This window comes from Aotus nancymaae, unplaced genomic scaffold (assembly GCF_030222135.1).
Source record: "Aotus nancymaae isolate 86718 unplaced genomic scaffold, 86718_ANA_hifiasm-v0.15.2.pri h1tg000011l, whole genome shotgun sequence".
Taxonomy (NCBI): domain Eukaryota; kingdom Metazoa; phylum Chordata; class Mammalia; order Primates; family Aotidae; genus Aotus; species Aotus nancymaae.
In genome coordinates, this window is record NW_026988422.1 from 51500114 (window position 1) to 51524899 (window position 24786).

Sequence of the window (24786 nt, forward strand, 5' to 3'; positions counted from 1 at the left end):
ACATGATGGCATTGAGCACATCATGTACTATAGTGTAATATCAATAAACCATTAGGTACATTCACGCATGTTTCCAGACTTTATGGCCACCCTAAATATTCTTAGATACTTGTATTCTTGAATACTAGCTTGTTCAGATCACCCTTCACCCAGAATAACTAATTAAAAAGTTAAATTCTATAGAGAAATGAGGCATTTAGAGGGGTGGGCATGGTAGCAGGTCTGTACAGGTTCTTCTGGTCTAAGCTTCCCTTCCATCTGCTCCAGGCCAAAGGAACAATACTGAGAGCTTTGACACAAGTTCTCAAACCTTAACACATGGCTGAATCTTCTCTTGATCAAGTGCAAGAGACTGGGTCAGTCTGCTGGGAGAAAAAACGTGTCAGATGTGGAACCTGCCTCCAGAGCTCAGGCCTGCAGGGGTGAGAATGAAGTTTGCAGTAATAACTACATTTCAGGGCATATGGTGTAGTGCTCTAACAGATACAGATAGAGCATTAGAGTTCAAAAGTAAGAATGGAGTTCTGGCTAGTGAAAAGTGGGAGACTTCCTCTGCCTTCATACTTGATTCATTTCCAGGCAGGCATCTAGAAGGTTCCTAGTCATACTGGAGATGGCATACATTCTTCTAACAAGCAGGTTGAAACCCCCCTGACCCCACACCAAGCCTTTTCCTTTTCCAGAAAGCCTGACAATTATGCCTATTATGTTAGTTGAACAGGGATGGTTTACTTCATTATCATAGTTTTCTTTTAATTTACTGTAGCATAACAGTATTTTAAGTTAAATTCATGGCTAAGAGGATGAGGTGCAAGGGACTTCCTTAGGTATTTACTATAAAACTGACTCTTGTTTTTACCTTGGCTTGTTCTCCCTGTCCCAGTGGGATGACCCTCACTGAGTAGCAGCAAAGGAATCTGAGGTTTTGCTACACTTTGTTCTTCCAGGGTTGTTGTCGGCACTGGATCTTGTTGAAGTCAATCCTCAGTTGGTCACCTCAGAGGAAGAGGCAAAGACTACAGCTAACCTGGCAGTGGATGTGATTGCTTCAAGTTTTGGTCAGACAAGGGAAGGAGGGCACATTGTCTATGACCAACTTCCTACTCCCAGTTCACCAGATGAATCAGAAAATCAAGCACGTGTGAGAATTTAGGAGATACTGTGCACTGACATATTTCACAACGGGCATTCCAGAATTATGAGGCATTTGAGGGGACAGATACTAAATGGTTGTCTGGTTAATACTGCCTTAATGAGAATATCTGCATATTCTCACAATTGTAAAGTTTCCCCTCTATTTTGGTGACCAATACTACTATAAATGTATTTGGTTTTTTTGCAGTTCACAGGGTATTAATATGCTACAGTACTATGTAAATTTAAAGAAGTCATAAACAGCATTTATTACCTTGGTATATCATATTGGTCTTGTTGCTGTTCCTTCACATTTAAGTGGCTTTCCATCTTTCCTTCCCTTCTCCCACAGTCTGGCTACACAGTGCATCCCTGAACTGTTAGCCCACAGCAGCAATATGCTTATTCTATCCACATCATGCATTCACAAGGTCAAAGTCTGGTCCACAAACCCTTCTCTATAGGAAGTTCAATGGCTGCGAAAGAATTTGTAGTAAACCAGGCCTCCCAGGATGGCGAGCTCCAGTAAGATGATGATAGAAAGCAGCAGCTTGTTGGTTGTCACTCTACAAAGAAACAAAGTGGGGAGTAGTTAGAATTTTGGATAACCTACTCTGGGGTTTGACCTAGGACCATGGCTGGATACTCTGAGGCTGTTTGTTTGATCACACAGCCACTTAGCAGGAAGTACACATAAGGTTCTTTAGCTGTCACTTAGGAATAATACTGTCTACCTCACAGAATTGTTAAACTGAGACAATAAAAACCAAAGCACAAAAATGGTTTCTTGATTCTGAAATGTCTTCAAATAGTAGTTACTTCCTTTAAAAATAGCTTTTCTAGAAAGAGGGGTTAGCTAGAAAAAGTAATCAAATATACATCCAGCTCAGAATGGGTCCTGCCCTAGGATAAAGTAACTTAGAAGCCTGGGTAATACCTTTCAATCCCTTGTAAACTTCTATTCCTCTGCCCTATTTTTCCCTTTGCTCTCCTATCAACCCAAATGGATATGTTATAAAGGTAGTATAGGAGCTTAAAAATCCAACCCCTGGTTCTCATGTTCACTCTAGGCTCCTCCCTCTTCCACAAAGAATTTACCACTGTAGAAAAATCTCACCCGTCCTGTTAGTTACATGACTGGGTTGTAGTTTTGTTTCATGCTAGGCCACCTGTGCACAAGGTCACACACAGTCCCCTCTTACGCCCAATTTCAACCTCAGTGGCAGTATTTCTGCCCTGGATTTGTTGCTATTAGCATTCAAGGGTTTTGTTTTTTATTTTTGGTAAAGACTACTTTACTGGTGGCAGTTAGTACAATTCAAATATTGATCTTCAAAGAAGGGCTTAGTTATTTATCAGACTAAGAGTCCATAGAGAGCTGAATGAAACTGAATTAAGTCACTGCTATGATGCATGGTCAATCTTGTTTCTTGGGAAATGAAACCGCAGCCAGCTGATGATGCATGGCATATGCTGCTTCACCAATTGAGAACCATAGTGGCTCTATACAGGAGGTCATCAGCTCCACCACCCTTTAGGTGCCAAGAATTCCATTCTCCTCCTGAAACAGCTTGTGTTTTCTGGAGCTTCATTTTCAAAATGCCTGTGTGAAGCAATGCTCATGGTCCTCTGGGCAATCTGGCAGTGCCAGCAGATTCTGCAGCATCTTGGCTCAGTTAATGCCCACCAACCCTGACAACTCCCCAAGGGTTTTATTTTTAAAAATCTACTTCTTGCTAACGAGACAGAACTTCCAGAAAAGGTGCTAACTCCCATGAAAGGCAAGCAGAGCCAAAAAACAAGTACTATGCAAGTGAAAACTGCTTTCTAATCAAAATTTTATAAATATATTTCAAGGAATAGGAAGCTCTGTTATTCCCATGTGCTGCGTTCTCTAAAGAACATCAGCTGTGATTAAAAGTCCTTTCAATGGAGAAATTTTTCACTGCTCCAAGTCAAAGCAGTATATACTTTTAACAAATGATTTTATCCTGAGCTATTTAACTATCCAAGACCATATTCCTTAGTGTACTGCTTCTGATCTGCTGGGTAGCACTGAGTATACGGGGACTACGTGGCATCAACTGCTGAGGTACTTTATTAGGACCTTTGTAAGTCACTATTTTAAGCTTTTTGGTTGAAAGACATTAAGACAAATTTCATGACTTTTAAAAACTTACTTTCTGGACATTGAACGGAGAATCTTTCGACTTTTGCTCAAGTTTTCACCTGTGTTTACCAGCTGAGAAGAGAAAATAGTGATTATTTCCTTTCTAAAGTACATTCTGTACAATATCCCTAGATTAACAGTGGGCATTAAGGGGTATATGCTGAAAAATTCCAAGAAATCAAGCCAATTTAAATGATGGCCTTCGAGTATAAGTAGAACCTGGAAAGGACAAGATATTTTAGTACTCATCAAATAGGCTTACGAATCATATTCCTAGGTTGCTGCCGGGGATGGACTCCTGAGACTGAGCTAATCTTTCACTGTGGCTACTCCAAAAGGGAAGTCTTCAAGTATAGCCAGCAGATTGGACAGCCAGTGACTGCAGAGGAACTTAAGATCTGAATTTCATCAGCCAGATTTCAGGACAGCCTCTTGAGGTGGCATTTGCTTTTTGTTTTTGTTTTGAGACAGAGTGTTGCACTGTCACCTGGGCTGGGGTGCAATGTGCAATCTCAGCTCACTGCAACCTCTGCCTCCCAGGTTCAAGCGATTCTCCTGCCTCAGTCTCCCAAACAGCTGGGATTACAGGTGCCTGCCACCACACCTGGCTAATTTTTTTATTTTTATTTTTTTAGTAGAGACAGGGGTTTCACTATGTTGGCCAGGCTGGTCTAGAACTCCTGACCTCGTGATCTGCCTGCCTTGGCCTCCCAAAGTGCTGGGATTATAGGTGTGAGCCACCATGCCTGGTGGCATTTGTTTTTGTAGGTTAGTGTGTTACTGCTTTTGGGATCTGGTTATCTTTTTTCTTTACCCTCTTAAGAGACAGTTACATTGAATTGTGAAAGGAATTAACCTCCATGGAACTTTCAACTGTCTGCTACTAATCTGGACAGCTGGAGGGTATTTCACCCCCAGCAGATGTCCACCTGCCATCTGTTCCCATTCCCCAGTGGCCTTGGTAAGCTGATCTCTCAGCTCATTCCTTGGCTTTTATTTATTTGAGACAGGGTCTTGCTCCATCACTCAGGCTGGAGTGCAGTGCTGCAGTCGCAGCTCACTGCAGCCTCAACCTCCCAGGCTCAAGCAATACTCCCACCTCAGTCTCCCAAGTAGCTGGGATCACAGGTGTGTGCCACCACACCCTACTTTTTTTTATTTTTAATAGAGATGTCTTGCTATGTTGCCCAGGCTGGTTTCAAACTCCTGGGCTTTTTAAATTCAACCAATCTACTTGGTATGTTCAAAAACCAGAACCCCCATAATCTGTAAGCAAGTTACATTCTCCATAGCTTGCCTTGAATTTAGTACTTTATTGTGAATTTTCACTGAAGAGGGAAGGGCATTACTCTGACTTAATGGAGAATTGTAGCTATTAAGATTTACTCAAATCTTCACACTGAGCTAGTATTTTCCTGTCCAAATCTTGGTCACAGTATGTTTTTCAATTTGATTTGCTTTCTGCTATTAAGAATACAGCATTCTATTGGCAAACTGTACTAATTTAAAAATTCCAGCCAGTCACAGTGGCTGTAATCCCAGGGTTTTGGGAGGCCAAAGTGAAATGATTACTTGAGCCCAGGAATTCAAGAGCAACCTCGGCAATACAGTGAGACCCCGTCTTTACACAAAATTACAATTAGTCAGGCACAGTGGCACATGCCTGTAGTCCCAGCTACACACAAAGATCACTTGAGCCCAGGAGTTTGAAGGTACCGTAAGCTATAATTGCACTGCTGCACTCCAGCCTAGGTGACAAAGCAAGACCCTGTCTCTAAAAAACTAAAAAATTCCTATGAAGGTTAACTATTTATGGAAAGGTAAAAATAAATGAGTTCTTTTTCGGAGTCTCTCAGAGTGACATCAAACTAGAGGTCCCTGATATAGTCATCACTTGGTTTAAATATTTGTTTTCTTTCCACAATGATCCAGCTTACCTTACTGGATAATCCTTAGAGATTTTTTTTCCCTATTACTTTTTTTTTTTTTTAACTATTATGTAATAGTAAAGAGTTATAGTCCAGAATTGAACCATAATTTATAAATCTATAAACTGCCTATAAACAGTGGTACTATTTTATGAAATCTGGAAAATAGCCTTAGCTCTAAATGACAGGGTGTAAGTAGACAATGTTTTCATAAGAATAGCAGAATACTGTACTAGATGTATGAGAAATTAAAATCTCATATTGGCAGCTTTTAATTCCTGTAATCTTATAAGTGCAGAAATCAGGTTCCTTCTGTCTTTTTTTCCTTTCATTGAAGCAAAAATTTCCAATGATGTCTAAATCTTAGGGGTAAAATTACTTCTAACAGAGATCTCTCAGCCAAGGAAACTAAAAATTGAAAAAAGCAGCTGGGTACAGTGGCTCATGCCTGTAATCCTAGCACTCTGGGAAGCCGAGCCGGGCGGATCACCTGAGATCAGGACTTTAAGATCACCCTGGCCAACATGGTGAAACACCATCACTACTAAAAATACAAAACTTAGCTGGGTGTGGTGGCACATGCCTGTAATCCCAGCTACTTGGGAGGGTGAGGCAGGAGAATCACTTGAACCCAGGATGCAGAGGTTGCAGTAAGTGGAGCGCACCACTGCACTCCAGCCTGGGAAACAGAGTGAGACTCCATCTCAAAAAATATAAATAAATAAATAAATAAATAAAAATTGAGAGAAGCATAAGAACCTAAAAAAGACTATTTCCTGAATTCAGAATTGCCATAGCTTTTGGCCTTAGTATGGTTTCCAGGTGCAGTGGCCCCTCAATTTCCCCATACTTGCCCCTTTCCCTGTCTGCCCAGACTTACTCTATTCTTTGTGCGTTCTAACTGGTCTCGTTGTTCCCCCAGCTCTTCTATGATTTCTGAGCCAATCTGGTCAGTCTCCGTGGCAATCCGATGAGAACGTTCAATACTTTGGGTGGCCCGGTTCAGGCTTTCAGTGCCTTGTAGAAGCATTGCCCTTTGAGACTGTAGCCGATTCTGAAAGGAGATGGAAGACAAATGTTAAGACTTTTTCCATTATAAATTCATTGCTAGCATATTCCTCATGACCTTCCCCATGTAAGAAGGGATACAGTAAGCAATAATTTTCATTCCTTTTAAGACAGAACCAAAGCTAATGATTCTTTTCAAGGTTACAGACTAAAGCAGAACCGGATATCCAATCAATAGGATCACAATACCCTCACTCCACTGCCTTTTACACTTACATGAGGCAAGGAAAGATGGATTAAAAATACTGGAGCACTTTCCCTGTGTTTGTGATGAATTTGAACTGGTCCATGTGTTTCCTGGACTATCAACTTCTGAAAGGTGGCAGCCCAGATGTGGCAGGTACAGAAGCTATCTGATAATGCATATAGCCTGTAACTTTGATAGTAATACGAACAAACCAACTCAACTCTTCAGCCCTAGAAAAAAATTAATTCACTGAAGATCCCCACTTGACTGGTACTGAGGATTGAGGGATCATGAATGAGCTATTCTTTTCTTTGTTTTAAGCCTCCAGCACCTGGTATTTCCGGGCAGTCTCCCATCCAAGTACTAACCAGGCCTTAGCTTCTGAGATAGGGTGTGTTCACGGTGGAATTGCCTAGATGAATAAATTCTTCTTTTTCAGCATGTAAAGAAATCATTTAGAAGTCTGAGACACTACCACATTCTGGAAAAAACGTATGTGGTTCACTCTTGATGAGTCCCACAAAGAACTTCACCTGAGGTCAAACAAAAAACCCTGAGCTGCCACACTGGGGGTGATTTGGTCTCAGGGAAATTAATATCTGGGGCTTGAGCAAGCTTCCCCAGCTGCCCGAATTTCTCAAGTGCCCTAATTTTCTAAATCCTCACCAAAGTTTTGCTCCACCTGTAATCCTAAACGCAGACAGCATGAAGACAAAAGTAGCCTTTGTCAGGCCAGAATTAACAACCACTGACAGAAATGGCAGCAGCTCTAAGTTCTTAGCTGTTCAAAGCACACACACACACAATCAAAAGGGACCCAGCTCACAAAGGCTTATTACAGAGCAGGTGACCACTGGCAATAGGACCATCAAGAAGCCAAAAGATTGGCTCTCAGACCAGAAGTAGCAAGAAGCAGCATTTTCTTTTTTCTTGAGACAAAGTCTCACGATCATGCAGGCTGGAGTGCAGTGGCGTGATCTCGGCTCACTGCAGCCTCTGCCTCGGCCTCCCGAGTGGCTGGGATTACAGGCACCGGCCAACACGCCTGGCTAATTTTGTATTTTTAGTAGAGACAGAGTTTCACCATGTTGGCCAGGCTGGTCTCGAACTCCTGATCTCAGGTGATCTGCCAGCCTCAGCCCCCCAAATGCTGGGATTATAGGCGTGAGCCACCATGTCAGGTGCTCTGTAGCATTTTCACTTAATAAATAGCATATAGACCAGTAGATGAGGAAACCACTAAATGAGGTTCAAATAAAACCAGTAGAACCACGTTCCACCTGCCTGCCCTTTTCTAGCCTCCCTTTTCAAGTGATCTGTCAGTTTCTAATCTGTGATGATCCTTCGTGCATCCATGTGAAAATTTTAAATATGTCATCCTCAAAATGTCTAGTTTTGCATCAGCAATGTCAAGCCAATATCATTTTGAATGTCTCTTAACCTATAATCAGGATGCATCATGAAACAGGAGTTGTTTGTTTAAAATTGTAGTATGAGCCTTTCTACCTCTGTTCAGTCTGCACTGGTGGGCCCCTTTCCATCTCTCTTCCGTGGTACTTGCCAGGCCAATCCTACTTTGTGTTGTGTTTATGGAAGATAGACCAAATGCAGCACATTTAACCTTTCAGACCTTTTATTCCTTTAACGATCTAGCTTCTTAGATGGTTTCAGAATACAGATGTTCAATTAGTCCAATCTTATAAATCAGAATCCTGAAAACTAGAGAGGCAGTCTGGCTCACTTTCCATTACCACAGAATAAAATGATAAAAAGCTCCTTCTCGAGAAGCACCCTGCATTGGCTACAGTATCTCAGTTGATGGGCCATCTTGACATTAAGGTAAAGGAAAGCTTAGATTGATTTTGAAACAATACTCTGATAAATTAGAAACCTAATGGAATTTTCCAGGCATACTTAAGAAAGTGATCCTAAAATTTATATGAAAGAATAAAAAAGATCAAGAAGAAATTAGATCAATGGGTCAAATCCAGAATCCAGATAAAATAAGTAACACTTATATACTACTATACACAAAGCACTGTTTTTATTATAAGACTGTATTATATTAAGGATAAAAAGAAATCTAAATATGCATATGTTTCAAAAGGGCTGCATTAAATAGAGCATATACTAAGGGGATAACAGGAGCTGGATGCAGAAAAGAGGAGAAGGGTGAAAAAAGTGTTTTCTAGTATACACTGAAAATATGAAATAATCTAACAACATGGTTAATTTTTGTACCACAGGACCTTAAGGAAAAAAAAGGCAGCTAAAACTTACCATATGCTCATTTTCTACAGCATATATGCCATACTTCGTATCTCCTCGGCCTCCAGGCGTGGCTGTCAAAGGTGTGCTTCTCACCTCCCGATGGAGTTTGGCAAGGTCCTTCCGGTAGTTTCGAAGCTTAGACATCATGGAGTTACGGAAAGAGAGGGGTGCATAACGTAGCTCCTCCTCCATCTCGGCCAGCTGGGAAGGCAGAAAGTAGTGAGTAGATGGCCTGGTTCTTCCCTCACTCATTTGGAAATATACCCAATTTGGATTAATCAAACTACTTATTTATTTGGACTACACCAAGTAAATAATTCAACCATATGCTACATAAGGCGGAACCATTTCTGGAATGTTCCTCTCAATCCAAATGCCTAGCACAGTGCCCAGCAAGCACAGAGCAGGCATTCAAAATATACGAACTGAATGATGGAGAGACAGAAGTACTTTATACCTTACTAAACATGTTTCTATATATTATCCATTTAATCCTCACAACAAATCAGTAAGGTAGCAAATGCTCCATTTCATATATGATTTAGAGAAAGCCTGCTCAAGATTACACAAAAAGAAGGAGTCCGGGCCAGGCATAGTGGCTCCCGCTTGTAATCCCAGCCCTTTGGGAGGCCTAGGCAGAAGGATCATTTGAGCATAGCCTTAGAAACAGCAAGACCTCATCTCTATAAAAATAAAATTAAAAAGGAGTCAGGATTCAAAATCTTCAAATTCTTGGCTCTCTTCAATATACGGTTGAACACTGCCATCAAGAAGTGCTTTGAAGTCTACTGTACATAAGGGTCTGGCATCAGGGTTCTTCCCTTTTCCTGCTCCTCTTTCTGAAAATCAATCACATTTGTCTCCATGTCAGAGACAACCATGGGCCCACCCCAGAGCAGGTGCTTTAGAGGAATCAGACTTCCATTCTTCTAGGATAAGTAAAATGTAACACCTGGGGACGTTCACAGTCGGCCCTAAATTATTTTCATCCTCCTGGAATGGTCAAGGTAGGATTATTACTTTTGTTGAGTTCAGAGAAAACAAGTATCTGAGCACCAAACAAATCACTAGTAACTAGAAGATTTTTAAAATGCTACCAAAATGTTAACCAAAACAGGAGAATGGCTACAAACAGGTATCATGGATATGCCCAGCTGTACCCAGGTATTAAGAAAAATTCCTAGTACTCCCATTAGGAAGAAGATAGTTTCCACAGTCTGGCAGTCTGGTCCTTCTTAAAGCACATGCAAAACAGAGAAAAGGATGCAGATGTGCTTCCTTCTTCATTGGGATAACTGGGAAATTGAGACGTTGATCTTCAACAGGCAAGAAGGCAGTTCGCTGGCCAAAAGAGAATTTTTTCTCCATCTGCTCTGGGATGGCAAAAGCAGGGGCAACTATTTCTGCAGAGTTCTAGCAGGGACCAGGATTTTGGCCCCAGTCTTAATGGGTTTGCTAGAGTATAATGAAATGGAGTCAAAGGACTCTTGCTTCCATAGAGCTGGAGGAAAAAAAACAAACTTTTTTTTTTTTTTTAAGAAAAGTCACAGGTGAAGGGAAGCAACTTCTGACAAACTTTAGGTCCCAACTGAAGCTCATGCATGTCTTGCCTGAGGTACCAAGTCCAGCTACTATGCTGTCTTTTAAGACAGAAAGGGACATGGTTAGAATCACCTCTGAGCTACATTTTCTGTGACAGTAAGTTTAACAAAGAACAGTAACTTTTTCTTTTTTTGAGGCAGGGTCTTGCTCTGTCACCCAGACTACAGTGCAGTGGTGTGATCATGGCTTACTGCATGCTCGACCTCCCAGGATAAAGTGATCCTCCCACCTCAGCCTCCTGAGTAGCTGGGTCCAGAGGCACCACCAAACCTGGGTTTTTTTTTTTTTTTTTTTTTTTTTGGAAGAGATAGGGGTCTCCCTATGTTGCCCAAGCTGGTCTTGAACTTCTGGCCTCAAGTGATCCTCCCGCCCTGGCATCTCGAAGTGTTGGTATTACAGGTGTGAGCCACCACACTGGCCAGTAACCTATCTTAATGGCCAGCTCTTAAAAAGAGATTTTAAGTTTAGAATTTTTTTTTGTTTTGTTTTGTTTTTGAGACGGGGTTTCACCATGTTGGTCAGGCTGGTCTCGAACTCCTGACCTCAAGTGATCCACCTGCCTCAGCCTCCCAAAGTGCTGGGATTACGGGCATGAGCCACAGCGCCCAGCCCTAAAAAGAGATTTTAAAAGACTGCTTGGGTAAGGGTATGAGAATGCCCTTACCACTCACATCAGCAATATATTATCAAAGACTCATATTTCAGGAGAGTCTTCAGGTTTTACCCATTTGTGTTTGTCGAACCCCCTCAATACCCATCCCCATCAATTGGCTTCATTTAGTAAAAAACAGTCAAAATCAAGATCAACAGACAGAAACAGTTAATCTGTGATCAGTTCATAGCATTACTTCTGGAAAAGATGAAGACCAGGTAGAAGAAACAAAATTTGTTTGCTCTCACCGTTTCATTTGCTTCCTGTTGTTTTTCATCAAAATCCCTGATCAACTTCTTCTTCTCTTCTAGAAAAGACAGATAAATTTCAAATGCTTATTACTATTTCCACACATTTGTAAAGGCCATTCCCTCTGCTTAGAATAAGCTGCTTATTCCTCCCCTAGTGAGAGTAGTAGTCAGTCATCTTAAACAGGCATTTTAAAATGTATATAGGCTGGGCTTGGTGGCTTACACCTGTCATCCCAGCACTTTGGGAGGCTGAGGCAGGTGGATCACTTGAGGTCAGGAGTTCGAGACCAGCCTGGCCAACGTGGTGAAACCTCATCTCTGCTAAAAATACAAAAATTAGCCAGGTGTGGTGGCACATGCCTATAATCTCAGCCACTTGGGAGGCTGAAGCAGGAGAATCGCTTGAACCCAGGAGGTTGAAGCTGCAGTGAGCTGAGATTGTGCCACTGCACTCTAGCCTGGGTAACACAGCAAGACTCTGTCTCAAATAAATAAATAAATAAATAAATAAATAAATAAATAAATAAATAAATAAAATGTATAGGAATTTATCACAATGACCGAGGAGGAGGAAAGAGAAAAAACCTTTTTTTTTTGGATTTTTAGTAGAGACAGGGTTTCACCATGTTGACCAGCCTGGTCTTGAACTCCTGACCTCAGGTGATCCACCCACCTCAGCCCCCAAAAATGCTGGGATTACGGGCGTGAGCCACAAAGCCTGGCTGAGAAAAAAATTATTCTTATTGGCATAGTACTCAGGGAACAAGAATACCCACATTCGGACAGCCCTGCATAATTACTTGGTCCCCAAAGCCAACAGCATCCCTCCAAGAAACACTACAGGTTTAAGTTAATCATTCTCAACCTGTTCTATTCCCTCATCCTAAAGGACTAGGCACACTTTTATCAGTAAGAATGTTTACCAATAGTGACTCTCTGAAACCCCCCACCTTCACACTCACAGTGAACCACTTCTATGCTAACTCATATCTACTACTTTTCTGCAAAACAAATTTAAAAATCTACCTACTCTGCTTGCTGAGAGGCTGCCTGGTATGGTGCCTGTTTTTCTCTGGGTGTGGCACTGGTAATGACTCGCACAATGAGAATGTTATTCATTCCCCTTTCAGCTCCCTTTCAGTCTTTCCCAGTCAGTCACTTTGGTGAGTGTATCTTTAATACCTAAAAATTACTAATCTCCCCTTTGAACAAAAATAGAACAGGCTTCAGCTTTAAACAACATCTAACTAAAACAGTATTGTCTTCATTGTATTTTCTGATCACTTATACTACAGGTTTTCCATCTAAAATTATACCAAGTTTCATTTTTTAGTAACTTTGTTTTAAATAAATATATTTTAGATGAAATAAGCTGACATAAAGAAATAGATTAAGTAACAGTAACGGAACTTGGATGTGGCAAAAATTGGCAAAAATTATGAAGTTGGTACCAGAATGCTGGTAAACATTTGTATGGGGAAAACCCTGGTTAGTCAGGGGGGTGAGGTTCTGGTGTCTGGTTCAGGCCTGCCTCAGCATGTAAGCTTGGATAATTTCCTTCATTTCTTTGGGACCTGACCTCTTCCTTCATTGACTATAAAATGAGGAAGTAGGTCATTCTCTAATAACTAACAAGCAAAAATTAGCGCCGTTTATGAGGAGCTTGATTTAAAAAAACTTTATACATCTAAATAAATGTTCTTCCTGGAAATCTACACACAATCTATTTATTACCAGAAAGTTACCATCATTTACAATGTTTTTTCCTTTCTTTTTTTTTTTTTTTTTCAGAGACAGAGTCTCGATTGTCACCCAGGCTAGAGTGCAGTGGTGCAATCTCGGTTCACTGCAACCTCTGCCTTTTTGAACGCGTCTTTTGGAATTACCTTCACAGACTGTGGATACAGTCTTTGTTTCTTTTTTTAAATTGTGGCAAAATATATGTCACATAAAATTTACCATTTTGACCATTTTGAAGTGTATATCTTAGTGGCATTTAAGTACATTCACACTGTTGTGGTGCCATCACCACTAACTGTTCATCATCTTAGACTGAAATTCCATACCCATTAAAAACCTCCCCATTCTATGAATTTGACTATTCCAGGTACACCATTAAGTGGAATCATACAATATTTGTCATTTGTGTTTAGCTTATTTCACTTAGCATAAAGTCAAGGTTCATCTACGCTGTATGGAGATACAGTCTTTTAAAGCTATGTATTTTTCTTTTTTTTTTTTGAGATGGAGTCTCACTCTGTTGCCAGGCTGAAGTGCAACGGCATGATCTTGGCTCACTGCAACCTCTGACTCCCTGGTTCAAGCAATTCTCTTGACTCAGCCTCCTAAGTAGCTGGGGTTACAGGACCATGTCACCACACCCAGTTAATTTTTGTATTTTTAGTAGAGACGGGGTTTCACCATGTTGGCCAGAATGGTCTTGATCTCCTGACCTTGTGATCTGCCCGCCATAACCTCCCAAAGTGCTGGGATTACAGGCGTGAGCTACTGCGCCCAGCCGCAGCTATGTATTTTTCAATGTGACTCCTAAATACAAGCCAGCACTTCCACCAACTAAAGGAAGAGCAATCTTTTCCACTGCAAAAGAGAACAGATGAGCTGGGCTTATGGAGAAATGGCATGTGGGTATTCAGTTGCTGTCCTGAGATTTTCTCAGATGATTTGTCTACTCTGATTTTCATCTTAAGACCTGACTTTTTTTTGAGACTGTGTCTCACTCCGTTGCCCAGGCTGGAGTGCAGTGGCATCATCTCAGCTCACTGCAACCTCCAACTCCCGGGTTCAAGCGATTCTTGTGCCTCAGCCTCCTGAGTGGTGGGATTATAGGAGTGTGCCACCATACCCAGCTAATTTTTATATTTTTTGGTAGAGACAGGGTTTCACCATGTTGACCAGTCTGGCCTTTTGTGATTCGCCCACTTCAGCCTCCCAAAGTGCTGGGATAACAGGCGTGAGCCACTGCACCCGGCCACACCCTGACTTTTGAACCCAATCCTACATAAGATGTAATGTCACTGTTATGCTTTCTATAGATTTACATTTTGTTAATCACAACAGCATCTGTCAGTTGTATCTTTTTTTTTTTTGAGACAGGGTCTTACTCAGGCTGGAGTGCAGTGGCATGATCACAGCTCACTGCAGTCTTGACCTCCTAGGCTGAAGCAATCCTCTCATCTGCTCAAGCAATTCTCCTGCCTCACTGTCCCGAGTAGCTTAGACTGCAGGTGCATATCACCATATCCAGCTAATTTTTTTTTTTTTTTGGTAGAGATGGGGCCTCACTATGTTGCCTAGGCTTGGTCTTGACTCCTGGGCTCAAGCAATCCTCCTACCTCAGCCTCTCAAAGTGTTGGGATTACAGGTGTGAGCCACCACACTTGTCCATGTATCCTACTTTTTAAGTGACCATAAATCATTTTGGATGCGTATGTTCTATAATCTCAACTTGAGACCAAGTTCCTCTGAAATATGGAAATTTATTTTGTCATTTTTACTTTGTCCATAGATTCTAGAGCTATAAACCTCCTTAGATGTGGCTACTGCCTGAAAGAGCAAACAACAACACACTCTTTTCTGTGTCTCATTCAGTGCTGTGTGACACTCCCTTAATATACACGAGATACTCCAGATATTTTTCTCCATACTACTCATAAAACCCATGGCTCTGTTTGTTGTTTAAAAAAAAAAAAAAGTAGGGGAAAGTTCACCACAGCAAACGGTATGACTCTTGACCATCCACGACGTAACTGAAATGAGCACCAAAGCAGCTATTACTATTCCTGAGGGGGCTGTGTTCTTAGCTACCAGTACTGAAATAATGCCTACAGTCAAAAACAGCTACTTCCATGGAGCAGTATCATGTTATTTTGTAATAAGCTGTCACAAAAGTGTTAAGCAGCCATCACTGCTCTGAGTCAGCACATCTCCAAACTCAGGCATGCTCACTCCTGATCCAAGCCAGACAGTAGAAGGCAGTACTGTACATATACATATATACATACATTCCCTTCTTAGCTCCTTCCTTTCCTAGATTTTTCTACAACTGTGTTAGTCATAAAGTCTCCTCCTTTATTCTTCCTCTGTTAATGGGTATGAAAATCTGCATTCTCAAGAGGCAAATTCTAGAATGATTCCAGGAAAGTAACTACACAAATGAAGGGGGAGAAGAAGCAGACCATAGAATCTCTCTTTCACTATGTGCTGGAACATTCCATTTCCTACCTGATTTCCTAAAACACATTTCCTCTTATGAGTGCTCTATAACATACTTTTTTTTTTTTTGAGATGTTGTCATGCTCTGTCACCAAGCTGGAGTGCAGGTGGCGCTCACTGCAACCTCCGTGTCCCAGGTTCAAACTTTTCTTCTGCCTCAGCCTTCTGAGAGGCTGGGACTATGGGTGTGCACCACCACATCCAGCTAATTTTTGTATTTTTAGTAGAAATGGAGTTTTACCATGTTGGCCAGGCCGGTCTCGAACTCCTGACCTCATGATCTGCCTACCTCAGCCTCTCGTGTCCAGCCAACTTAACATACTTTTAAAGAATTTCACTACATTTATGAGATCTTTTCTGGACTTCTAAGATTTAAAACAAAACAAAATAGAAGCCTTTGAAATCATTTCTTGTGATGATAAAGCCAGGGAGGCAGATCATTCAAGAGACTGATCTCTACCCAACTGAGAGGGATCAATAACTGCTTTAAAAAAATTCTTTAGTCTCAGAATTGTGAAACCAATGAATGCTAAAGCTAGGATGTACCTCAGCGATCATCTAGTCTAACTTCCTTCCTCTACCACTGAGGACATTAGACCCTGGAGAAACTGAGTGCCTTCCCCACAGTCACTGGAAGAGTAAATGTATGGCAGCACTAGTTGTGGAGTGCAAGTTTGCTGACTCCAAGTCCAGGGCTTCTGTACATTAAACAACTGCATACTGTATACAACTGAGGGGCATTTTTGTGCTTCCAGGCTATAGCCTTTAATAACTGGTAAAATCTGTTTAAAAAACAAAAAACCTCTTCCTCTTTTTAGGGAGTTAGAATTGATGCTACAATCAATTACAAACAGCAAGGTGGCATCCTAAGGAGAATGGGCCCATGAACAAGAATGAACCACTTCAAATACCATTATCCCCCACCCCACAAGCCTGCCCAAATCAGTCACATGTGAGGGACTCTCTGGGACCAACTCTGTCTTCTCTGGGAAACTGGGTGGATAATGGCACTATCTCCGGGATATGGAGTAAAATGGAAACAGACAGCTCTGAAAAACAGAGCTACAGAAAGCCTACCTTAAAGTTTGACCAAGGTGGGCAGCCTCTCTTCCATACGGGGGTTTCAATTTCCAGCCCACGAATGACTAACCTTGGCCCTTTAAAGTTGTGGAAATCACTTCAGTTTCCCCAGCTCATAAATATGTGGTTACTTTGCTTTTGGCGCCTCACTGTGGCAAAATGAAGGACTTACACCCTCTTTTTGTATACCGTGACAGTTGACAGGATCCCACACCATAGAGTAGTTAAAAGCATCAGATCCCTCTCAACCAATCTGTTTCCTCATCTGCAAATAGGCACTACAAGAGTACTGATCTCATAAGGGTTGTTTGAAAGGGTTAAAAGAATAATACACATAACATTTACCTAGCAAGTGCCAAATATAATAAGGGCTCAATAAATACGAACCACCATTGTTTCTGAAAGTAAATACTTAGGAAGACCTAAGAGCAAAAACAAAATTCAGTAGAAAATATGAGTTAGAATAGTTAAAATTCTATAGTCTGTAAGTAATTGGTGTTTATTGGTCAGTTGATTATAGTACTCCATAGTGATTATTTTTTCTGGCTCCCCAAATAATGGGGTCTTGTGTTACACATACTGAAATCTAAATGGCTTAAAATGGAAGAAAATTTCAGTATTTTTACCATACTCATTAAGACATAAAGAGAGATATCTTCAAGTATGACGAAACCAAAACTAGAAATCATGACCACAGGCATTTAACATTTTGATTAGATTCAGAAATTATAGTACATTATAGTGCTCTGAGCTAACTGGAGAGACCTCTTCAGAGGTTATAAAACCAAGACTAGAAATTATAGCCACAGGTACTTAATGAAATATTAAATGGATTAATTATTATTGTACATGGTAATAGACAATCACTCTCACAAAAACTTCCTAAAATAGGACACATTGTCTCTAATATCCTTCAAAGGCAGAAATTGAATGGAGACTGTACTTTGAAGAAATATTGTTTTTGTTGTTTTAATAGGTGGAATATACCCATTTTTAAAGTCATGAAAATATGGAAAACAGAATAGAAATAAATCACAACTATATATTAATATTAGTATTTTCTTTCCAACAATTCACGCTATTCACATATTCCATCATTTAACAAATATCTATGGGGGACCTAGTATGTGCTAGGCACTGTTCTGGTGCTTAGGAAATACAGTGAAGGAAACCAGAGATAACATTGAGCTTATATTCTAGCTCAGTGGCTTTCACACTTGGCCTTCATCAGAAATCCCCTGTAGAGCTGTGAAAACACACTTCTTGTTAAAAGTTTCTGATTCTATAGGTCTGGGGTAGAGCCTGAGAATCTGCATTTCTGACAAGTTCCTAGATGATGCTGATGCTGCTGGTTCATGAACCACACTGAAACCACTGTCCTAGTGAAAGGAAGACAAACAATATACTGTAAATATCATAAATATGGAAAGTGTCAGAAAATAAGTGCTCTAGAAAAAAAAAAAAGAACAAGGTAAGAGTAGTTATATACAGGGCTGGTATTTTTAGTTTACATTTAAATAAAACAACGGCCAGTAGCTCTATTAACAGACAGTATTCTAAGGACTTTACATATATTAACTCATTTACTCCTCATAAAAACCCTATGAAGTAGATACTATGATTTATCCTCATTTTGCAGGGGAAACTAATTGGGTTAAAGTAACCTGTTCAAGCTCACACTGCTATTAATAGGTGGATTTAAACTCAGGCAGTCTGGCTCCTGAATTCTTGCTGTTAAATATTATACTATATGGCCTCTCAATCCACATAATGTTGTTCATAAATGTTTTATTGTTAATTTTAGAGACAATCTTGCTTTGTCACCCAGGTTAGAGTGCAATGATGTGATCACAGCTCACTATAACTTCAAGCTTCTAGACTCAAGCGATCTTCCTGCCTCAGCCTCCTGAGAAGCTGGGACTACAGGTGAGCACCACTACACTCAGCTAATTTTTTCTTTTTTTTACTTTTTGTAGAGATAGGGTCTCACCATATTGCCAAGGCTGGTCTCCAACTCTTGGCCTCATGCAATCCTCCTGTCTCAGCCTCCAAAAATGCTGGGATACAGGCATGAGCCACCACACCTGGCCCCCATATGTTATTTTTAATGGCAGAAGAACAACTATTTTGTGAGGCTAGAATGGACATATATTATGATCTCTATTCTACAGGTATCTTTGATACTCTCACCCACAACCCAAACAACTCTGCTCTTCCTCTTATATTTTTAAGTTCGTCATTCACCAGTTGACCAAGTGAAAAAATGCAGACACCCTGGAATCCTTCTTCCCCACTCCCATAACCAATGGGGCTGGTTAATTTCTGCCTCCAAACCACCTCTTGGGCCAGGCACAGTGGCTCACATCTGTAATCTCAGCACTTTAAGAAGCTGATGTGGGTGGATCACTTGAGCCCAGAAATTCGAGAATAGCCTTGACAACACGGAAGACCCTATCTCTACTAAAACTTTAAAAAAAAATTAGCCAGGCCTGGTGGCATGCGCCTGTGGTCCCAGCTACTCAGGAGGCTGAAGTAGGAGGATCACCTGAGCCCAAGAAGCCAAGGCTGCAGTGAGCAGTGATGGTGCCACTGCACTCCAGGCTGGGTGACAGGAGACAGGAGTGAGACCCTGTGTCAAACGAACAAACAAAAAACAAACAACGAAGCACCTCTTAGATTTAGTACTCTGCAGATTCCCATTACCAAGACAACTGCACAAAAGGCTTTTAATGGTCCCCTGTACGCAGATTCTTGTGCTCTCTCTCTCATCCTCTATTTAGCCATTAATGCCCTCCTTCTAAAAGAAAATCCTTATCAATCAATTGCTTTTAAGTCCTTTACTGACTTTCCCATATCAAATGTCTCAATGTGACACTAAGATCCCCTCACAATCTGGCTGTATTTCATCTGCCCCATCTACCACTACTTTCCCACATACATTCTAAGCTCCAGAGTTGGGAGTATTCCATTTTTAACTCCTTGTGTTGCCTCTTCCCATTTCTCTCTGTCTAGCAAACTCCCATTCAACCTATTATATTGACTTTGAAGTTCTGTGAGGCATCCCTCTCTTCCCCAGCCTTTTTTATGGTCTCAGAGAACTTTATTTTAGGATTAATCACACACTTTTTTGTAAGTTTGTTTCCTTTTAAGGTAAGAACTCTGAAAGTCCTCAGGGCCCAGACAGTGGCTGATACATAATAATCCTCAGTAAGTGTTTACTGAAAAAATGACTGAATTCAATCACACACTATAAGCTACATGCAAGGATTGTATTATGTACATTGTGTTGTGCCTAATAATTCATAATGGGCATTAAAGCTCTGAGAAGTTTATGATGTGGTCTCCGAACTAGAAAAAGAGGATTCAGAGATGAGGCACCATGTGTTTGCTTAGATAAATTCAATTTATTCAACAAATATTTATTGAGCAGTGTGAATGAGGTAGTGAATAGGAGGTAAAGTTGTTGGACTTCTTACTCTAATTCTAGGGATATGGATATACTTTATTTACTTATCCATTAAACAACTATGTCTGTTACCAGCAACTTATTTTGTGGTTGGGTAGAAATTCACATATTTCTGCAGAGACAATCTATAATCCCAGCACTTTGCGAGGCTGAGGCAGGTGGATCACTTGAGGTTAGGAATTCAAATAAAATAAAATCAACATATATAACTGAAAGCCTAAATTTAACTGGAAATGATCACTTGAAAACTTTCTGAAGAAAGTAAAAAAGGATTCTGAAGAAAGTAAAAAAGGAGTTCAAGACCTTTTTACTTCCTGAAGAAAGTAAAAAAGGAGTTCAAGACCAGCCTGGCCAACATGATGAAACTCCATGTCTATTAAAAATACAAAAATTAGCAGGGTATGGTAGCATGTGCCTGTAATCCCAGCTACGCGGGAGGCCGAGGCATGAGAATTGCTTGAACCCCGGAGGGAGAGGTTGCAGTGAGCTGGGATTATACCACTGTACTCCAGCCTGGGCGACAGAGCAAGACTCCATCTCAAAAAAAAAAAAAAATCACATATTTCTGACTGTTCTCTCTGCAGGAAGGAGAAGAAGGCGGGGTAGACAACAAAGGTGAATGCAACTATCTTAGTTTTACGTTGCTACAACAGAAAAACAGAGTCTGGGTAATTTATAAAGAAAAGAAATGTATTTCTGAGCGTTCTGGAGGCTGGGAAGCCCAAGGCTGAGGGGCCTGTTTCTTTCAAGGGCCTTCTTGATGCCCATGGGTCAGCCCATGGCAGAAGGTAAAAGGGCAACAGATCAAGAGAGCAGGCAAGCAAGAGAGGGCTAAACTAACCCACTCCCTCAACAACCAACCCACTCTCAGGATAACACTAATCCAATCCATGAGGACAGAGTCCTCATGGTCTAATTATTTCTTACAAGTCCTACCTCTTAATAAAATTAAAATGGCAAATAAATTTCAACCTAAGTTTTAGTGAGACATTCAAACTATAGTAATAATGAATTCAATTTTTTATTTTTGCTCTGTCACCCAGGCTGGAGTGCAGTGGTGGGATCTTGGCTCACTGCAACCACTAGCTTCAGGGCCCAAGCAATCCTCCCACCTCAGACTCCCTAGGAGCTGGGACTACAGGCACCCACCTCCAAGCCGCGCTAATTATTGTATTTTTTGTTGAGATGGAGTTTCACTGTGTTTCCCAGGCTGGTCTCAAAATTTCTCAACACATCAATACTCCTGCCTCAGCTTCCCAAAGTGCTGGGATTACAGGTGTGAGCCACCACTCCTGGACTGCAGTCTACTTTTTTTTTTTTTTTTCCACTCTTTTTCTCAGCTCACTGCAACTCTGCCTCCTGAGTCCAAGTGATTCTCCTGCCTCAGCCTCCCGAGTAGCTGGGCCTACAGGCATGTGACACCATGCACGGCTAATTTTTGTATTTTTAGTACAGATGAGGTTTCACTATGTTGGCCAGGCTGGTCCTGAACTTCTGACCTCAAGTGATCCGCCTGCCTCGGGTTCCCCAAATGCTGGGATTACAGGTGTGAGCCACTGCGCCCGGCCTGCAGCCCACTTTTCAATCACATAAATCAGATCCCACCATGGTTCTGCACAATACATTTTTTTTCTTTTTTTTTCTTTTTCCCCAAGACGGGGTCTCCCTCTGTCACCCAGGCTGGAGTGCAATGACACAATCTTGGCTCACTGCCACCTCCGCCTCCTGGGTTCAAGTGACTCTCCCCCCAATAAACCTCCCGAGTAGCTGGGATTACAGGCACCTGCCATCATGTCTGGCTAATTTTTCTATTTTTAGTAGAGACAGAGTTTCACCATCTTGGCCGGGCTGGTCTCGAACTCCTGACCTCAAGTGATCCACCTGTCTCAGCCTCCCAAAGTGCTGAGATTACAGTCATGAGCCAGCACGCCCGGCCTGCACAATGCCTTTTAACTGCATCCCATCATATTTAGAAAAAGTCTTTCACCATGGTCCACAAGGCCCTACGTGATCTGGTCCTGCCTACCTCTCTCCTTTGCTCACCCCATCCCAAGCACATGGAACCTCTTGCTCTTCCCTGAACACACCAAGCTCACTTCTGCTTAAGGGCCTTTGCTGTGCTATTCTCCCCTTCCGACACTCACTCCTCCTAGATTTCTGGTTTACTCTCTCACTTCATTCAAGTCTCTGTTCAAATGCCATTTCCTCAGAGAGGACTTTCACAACCACCCTATTTAAAACTGAAGTCCCAAGGAAGGCAGATCACTTGAGGTCAGGAGTTAGAGACCAGCCTGGCCAACACAGTGACACCCTGTCTCCACTAAAAACACACACACACACACAAATTAGCCAGGGGTGGTGGCATGCTTGTAATCCCAGTTACTCTGGAGGTTGAGGCAGGAGAATCACTTGAATCTGGAAAGCAGAGGTTGCAGTGAGCTATCGTGCCACTGCACTCTAGCCTGGGTGACAGAGTGAGACACTGTCTCAAAAATAAATAAATAATAACAACATAAAACTGAAGTCCCACCCCTATCCCTTTACTCTGATTTATTTTCCTGTACACTTTAACACTGCCTCTTAATAATTATATATTGTTTATCACCTACCTGCTAGAATGGGGATGTGCATGTCTTTTTCACTGTAATTTGCAATACTAACCAGCACCTAGAACAGTGCCTAGCACAAAGCAACATCACAATACACACTAAACACATGAATTTCATTCTCACCAAAGTCATTCAATTCCTATGACCTTGAGTAATTCGTTGAGCAAACAACCAAGCTCTGACCCTTAGGTAAAAGCAATAAAACTTCAAACTTCAAAGTCTTATCCTTGACATCAAGTTCTCTATGTCCGGAGGCCAAGAACTACAGCAAGTCTTCCTATGGATTTAGGGCCGAAAAACGCTAGCTCCTCCAAGACAGAACTCGTAGCAACCTGCTTCATGAAATTAAGGGGTAGTAAATAGTCTCAGTGGTATAAAATGTTCAAAACAAGACCACATCTAAATGCCACAATTGGATTTTAAATGCCCCCTTGTTGGTAAGTAACTGGTATTTACCGACACCCCCAAATTATGATTCCTTTGGGTTTTTAACCCTTTTTTTGTGCCACAGATCCTCTAACTAGACCTGTCTTGAAACTAATACTTTTAAATACATAAAACAAACAAAAAACAGCTACGAAAGAAACCCATTCTACTACAAGACCGCAGATATAAAAGCCCCACTGCTCTGTTTGCCACATTAAAAAACAGACGAGAAAATGTGGAAGGCCATGGAAGGATCCCAGGGAACTGAACCCCGACGTCCGTCCCTGGGCACGTCCCTAGTTCACTCTCAGTGGCAGCAGGGAGACCTGGGGCTGGGACCCAGCCAGTCGTAGGGGGCGTGTCTGAGGACGCGGAGCGAGGAGACGCGGGCCCGGGGCTGGGAGGAAGGTGGGGGAATCTTCCTCCCGAAGGGCGCGGGGCCGAGCTCCCTACGGCGTGGCCCACCCCCGCCTCACCGGTCCCCGCCGTCCCCAGCAGCCGCTCGGGCACCCCTTGTAGGTCTTCATGGAGGCCGCGGAAGATCTCGTGCAGCTTCTCGAAATGCTCCGAGGAGGCGGCGGAGGTGGCCATGGCGCAGGCCGCGCTCGAGCAGCAGCCACTGAGATTCGGGGCGCTGGGCCCTCTCCTAGCCCGGCGGTCAGCCGCCCAGCCCCGAGGCCATCACGGCGACCGCCGCACCACAGCCGCCCAGGACGAGGTTCTTCCGGGGCCACGGCAGGGTCCTCCGGAGCCGGAACGCCCACCCCCTCCAGCCCGTGATTGCGGGAGCGCCGGCGTGAAAGCCTGACAGGAAGTCAGGGAACTGCGCGGCCCAGGCGACTCCTGAGGCAGCGGTGCCGCGCCGGGGCGAGCGGCAGTCGCGGAGCCCGAGAAGTGCCCGGTCCGGGGTGGGCAAAGGCGCCGCTGCGAAAGGGCCCTAGTGGACCTGCGAGACGGGCAGCTAGGCCGCCTTCTTCCCGGGTCTCCTCGGCGGGCGAGGGGGCGGGCACTGCAGTGCACGCCGGGGGTTGTAGTTTGGCTCTGAGAGCGTCTCGTCCCGGGGTCGCTCGTTGTCCCGGTCGCGAGTTTCAGCTCTCGCCGCGGCAGTGGACTCCGGCCCGGTAGCGCGGTGATTTGGTGTGTGTTTGTGTCTAGACGTCGTCCTCACTGTCATCGCGCTTTGCTTTGGCATCCTGACACGACTTTATCATTTCGCGTCTTGACTGAATGTTAGCTTTTCAGCCCTGGAAAGATAGCTGGGCTGGGGGCTGTGCTTACCATCTGGAGGTGGATCACTTTTCTTGGGAGGCCCAGCGGCTCCCCACGCTTTCAGAAGTGGAACCCGGCCGGGCGAGTGGCTCGCGCCTGTAATCCCAGTACTTTGGAAGGCCGAGGTGGGAGGATTGCTTGAATCCAGGAGTTCGAGACCAGCCTGGGCACAATAGTGAGAGCTCTACCAGAAACCCAAAATAGGATTCGGGCGTGGTGGCGCGCACTTTTGGCCCCAGCTACCCCAGTGGCTGAAGCAGAAGGATCGCTTGAGTCCAGAAGGTTGAGACTGCAGAAATCCCACCACTGCACTCCAGCTTGGGAGACAGAGGGAGACCTTGTCTCCAAAAAAAACCCCAAAAAACAATTCAAAACAGAAACCCGGTTAGGATGAAATACTAACACAGTGATGACCAAGTCTGAGGTTACTGTCAGTGTAC

At 42.6% G+C, this 24786-nt stretch overlaps 2 protein-coding genes and 1 long non-coding RNA gene across 3 annotated transcripts in view; 1 reads left to right on the forward strand and 2 right to left on the reverse strand.

Moving 5' to 3' along the window:
- ARG2 (arginase 2) overlaps window positions 1-1415 on the forward strand; it is a 31094-nt gene extending 29679 nt beyond the window's left edge. Inside the window, exon 8 of the mRNA XM_012438008.3 lies at window positions 948-1415. Coding sequence (XP_012293431.1) covers window positions 948-1153 — 206 coding nt within the window. The 3' untranslated portion in view covers window positions 1154-1415. The remainder of the gene's footprint in view (window positions 1-947) is intronic.
- VTI1B (vesicle transport through interaction with t-SNAREs 1B) lies at window positions 1371-23722 on the reverse strand. Its single transcript, XM_064374975.1, has 6 exons — window positions 23554-23722; window positions 11261-11319; window positions 8768-8959; window positions 6113-6286; window positions 3315-3376; window positions 1371-1700 (listed from the first exon to the last, which is right to left on the reverse strand). The coding sequence occupies exons 1-6, from the start codon at window positions 23666-23668 to the stop codon at window positions 1604-1606; spliced, it is 699 nt and encodes a 232-aa protein (XP_064231045.1). The 5' UTR covers window positions 23669-23722; the 3' UTR covers window positions 1371-1603.
- Window positions 13487-20591, reverse strand: LOC135274250 (uncharacterized). Its single transcript, XR_010342064.1, has 2 exons — window positions 20386-20591; window positions 13487-20345 (listed from the first exon to the last, which is right to left on the reverse strand). It is a non-coding gene; the product is annotated as an uncharacterized LOC135274250 (long non-coding RNA).
- Window positions 23723-24786: the final 1064 nt, after the last annotated feature.

Bases quoted from the DNA above. Each gene is read 5' to 3' on its own strand.
- VTI1B (XM_064374975.1), bottom strand. From the start codon at position 23,668: ATGGCCACCTCCGCCGCCTCCTCGGAGCATTTCGAGAAGCTGCACGAG. The intron at 8,960-11,260 runs GTGAGAGCAAAC...CTGCCTTCCCAG, and splicing joins AACAGGAAGCAAATGAAACG to CTGGCCGAGATGGAGGAGGA. The intron at 3,377-6,112 runs GTAAGTCTGGGC...TTCTCTTCTCAG, and splicing joins TAGAACGCACAAAGAATAGA to CTGGTAAACACAGGTGAAAA.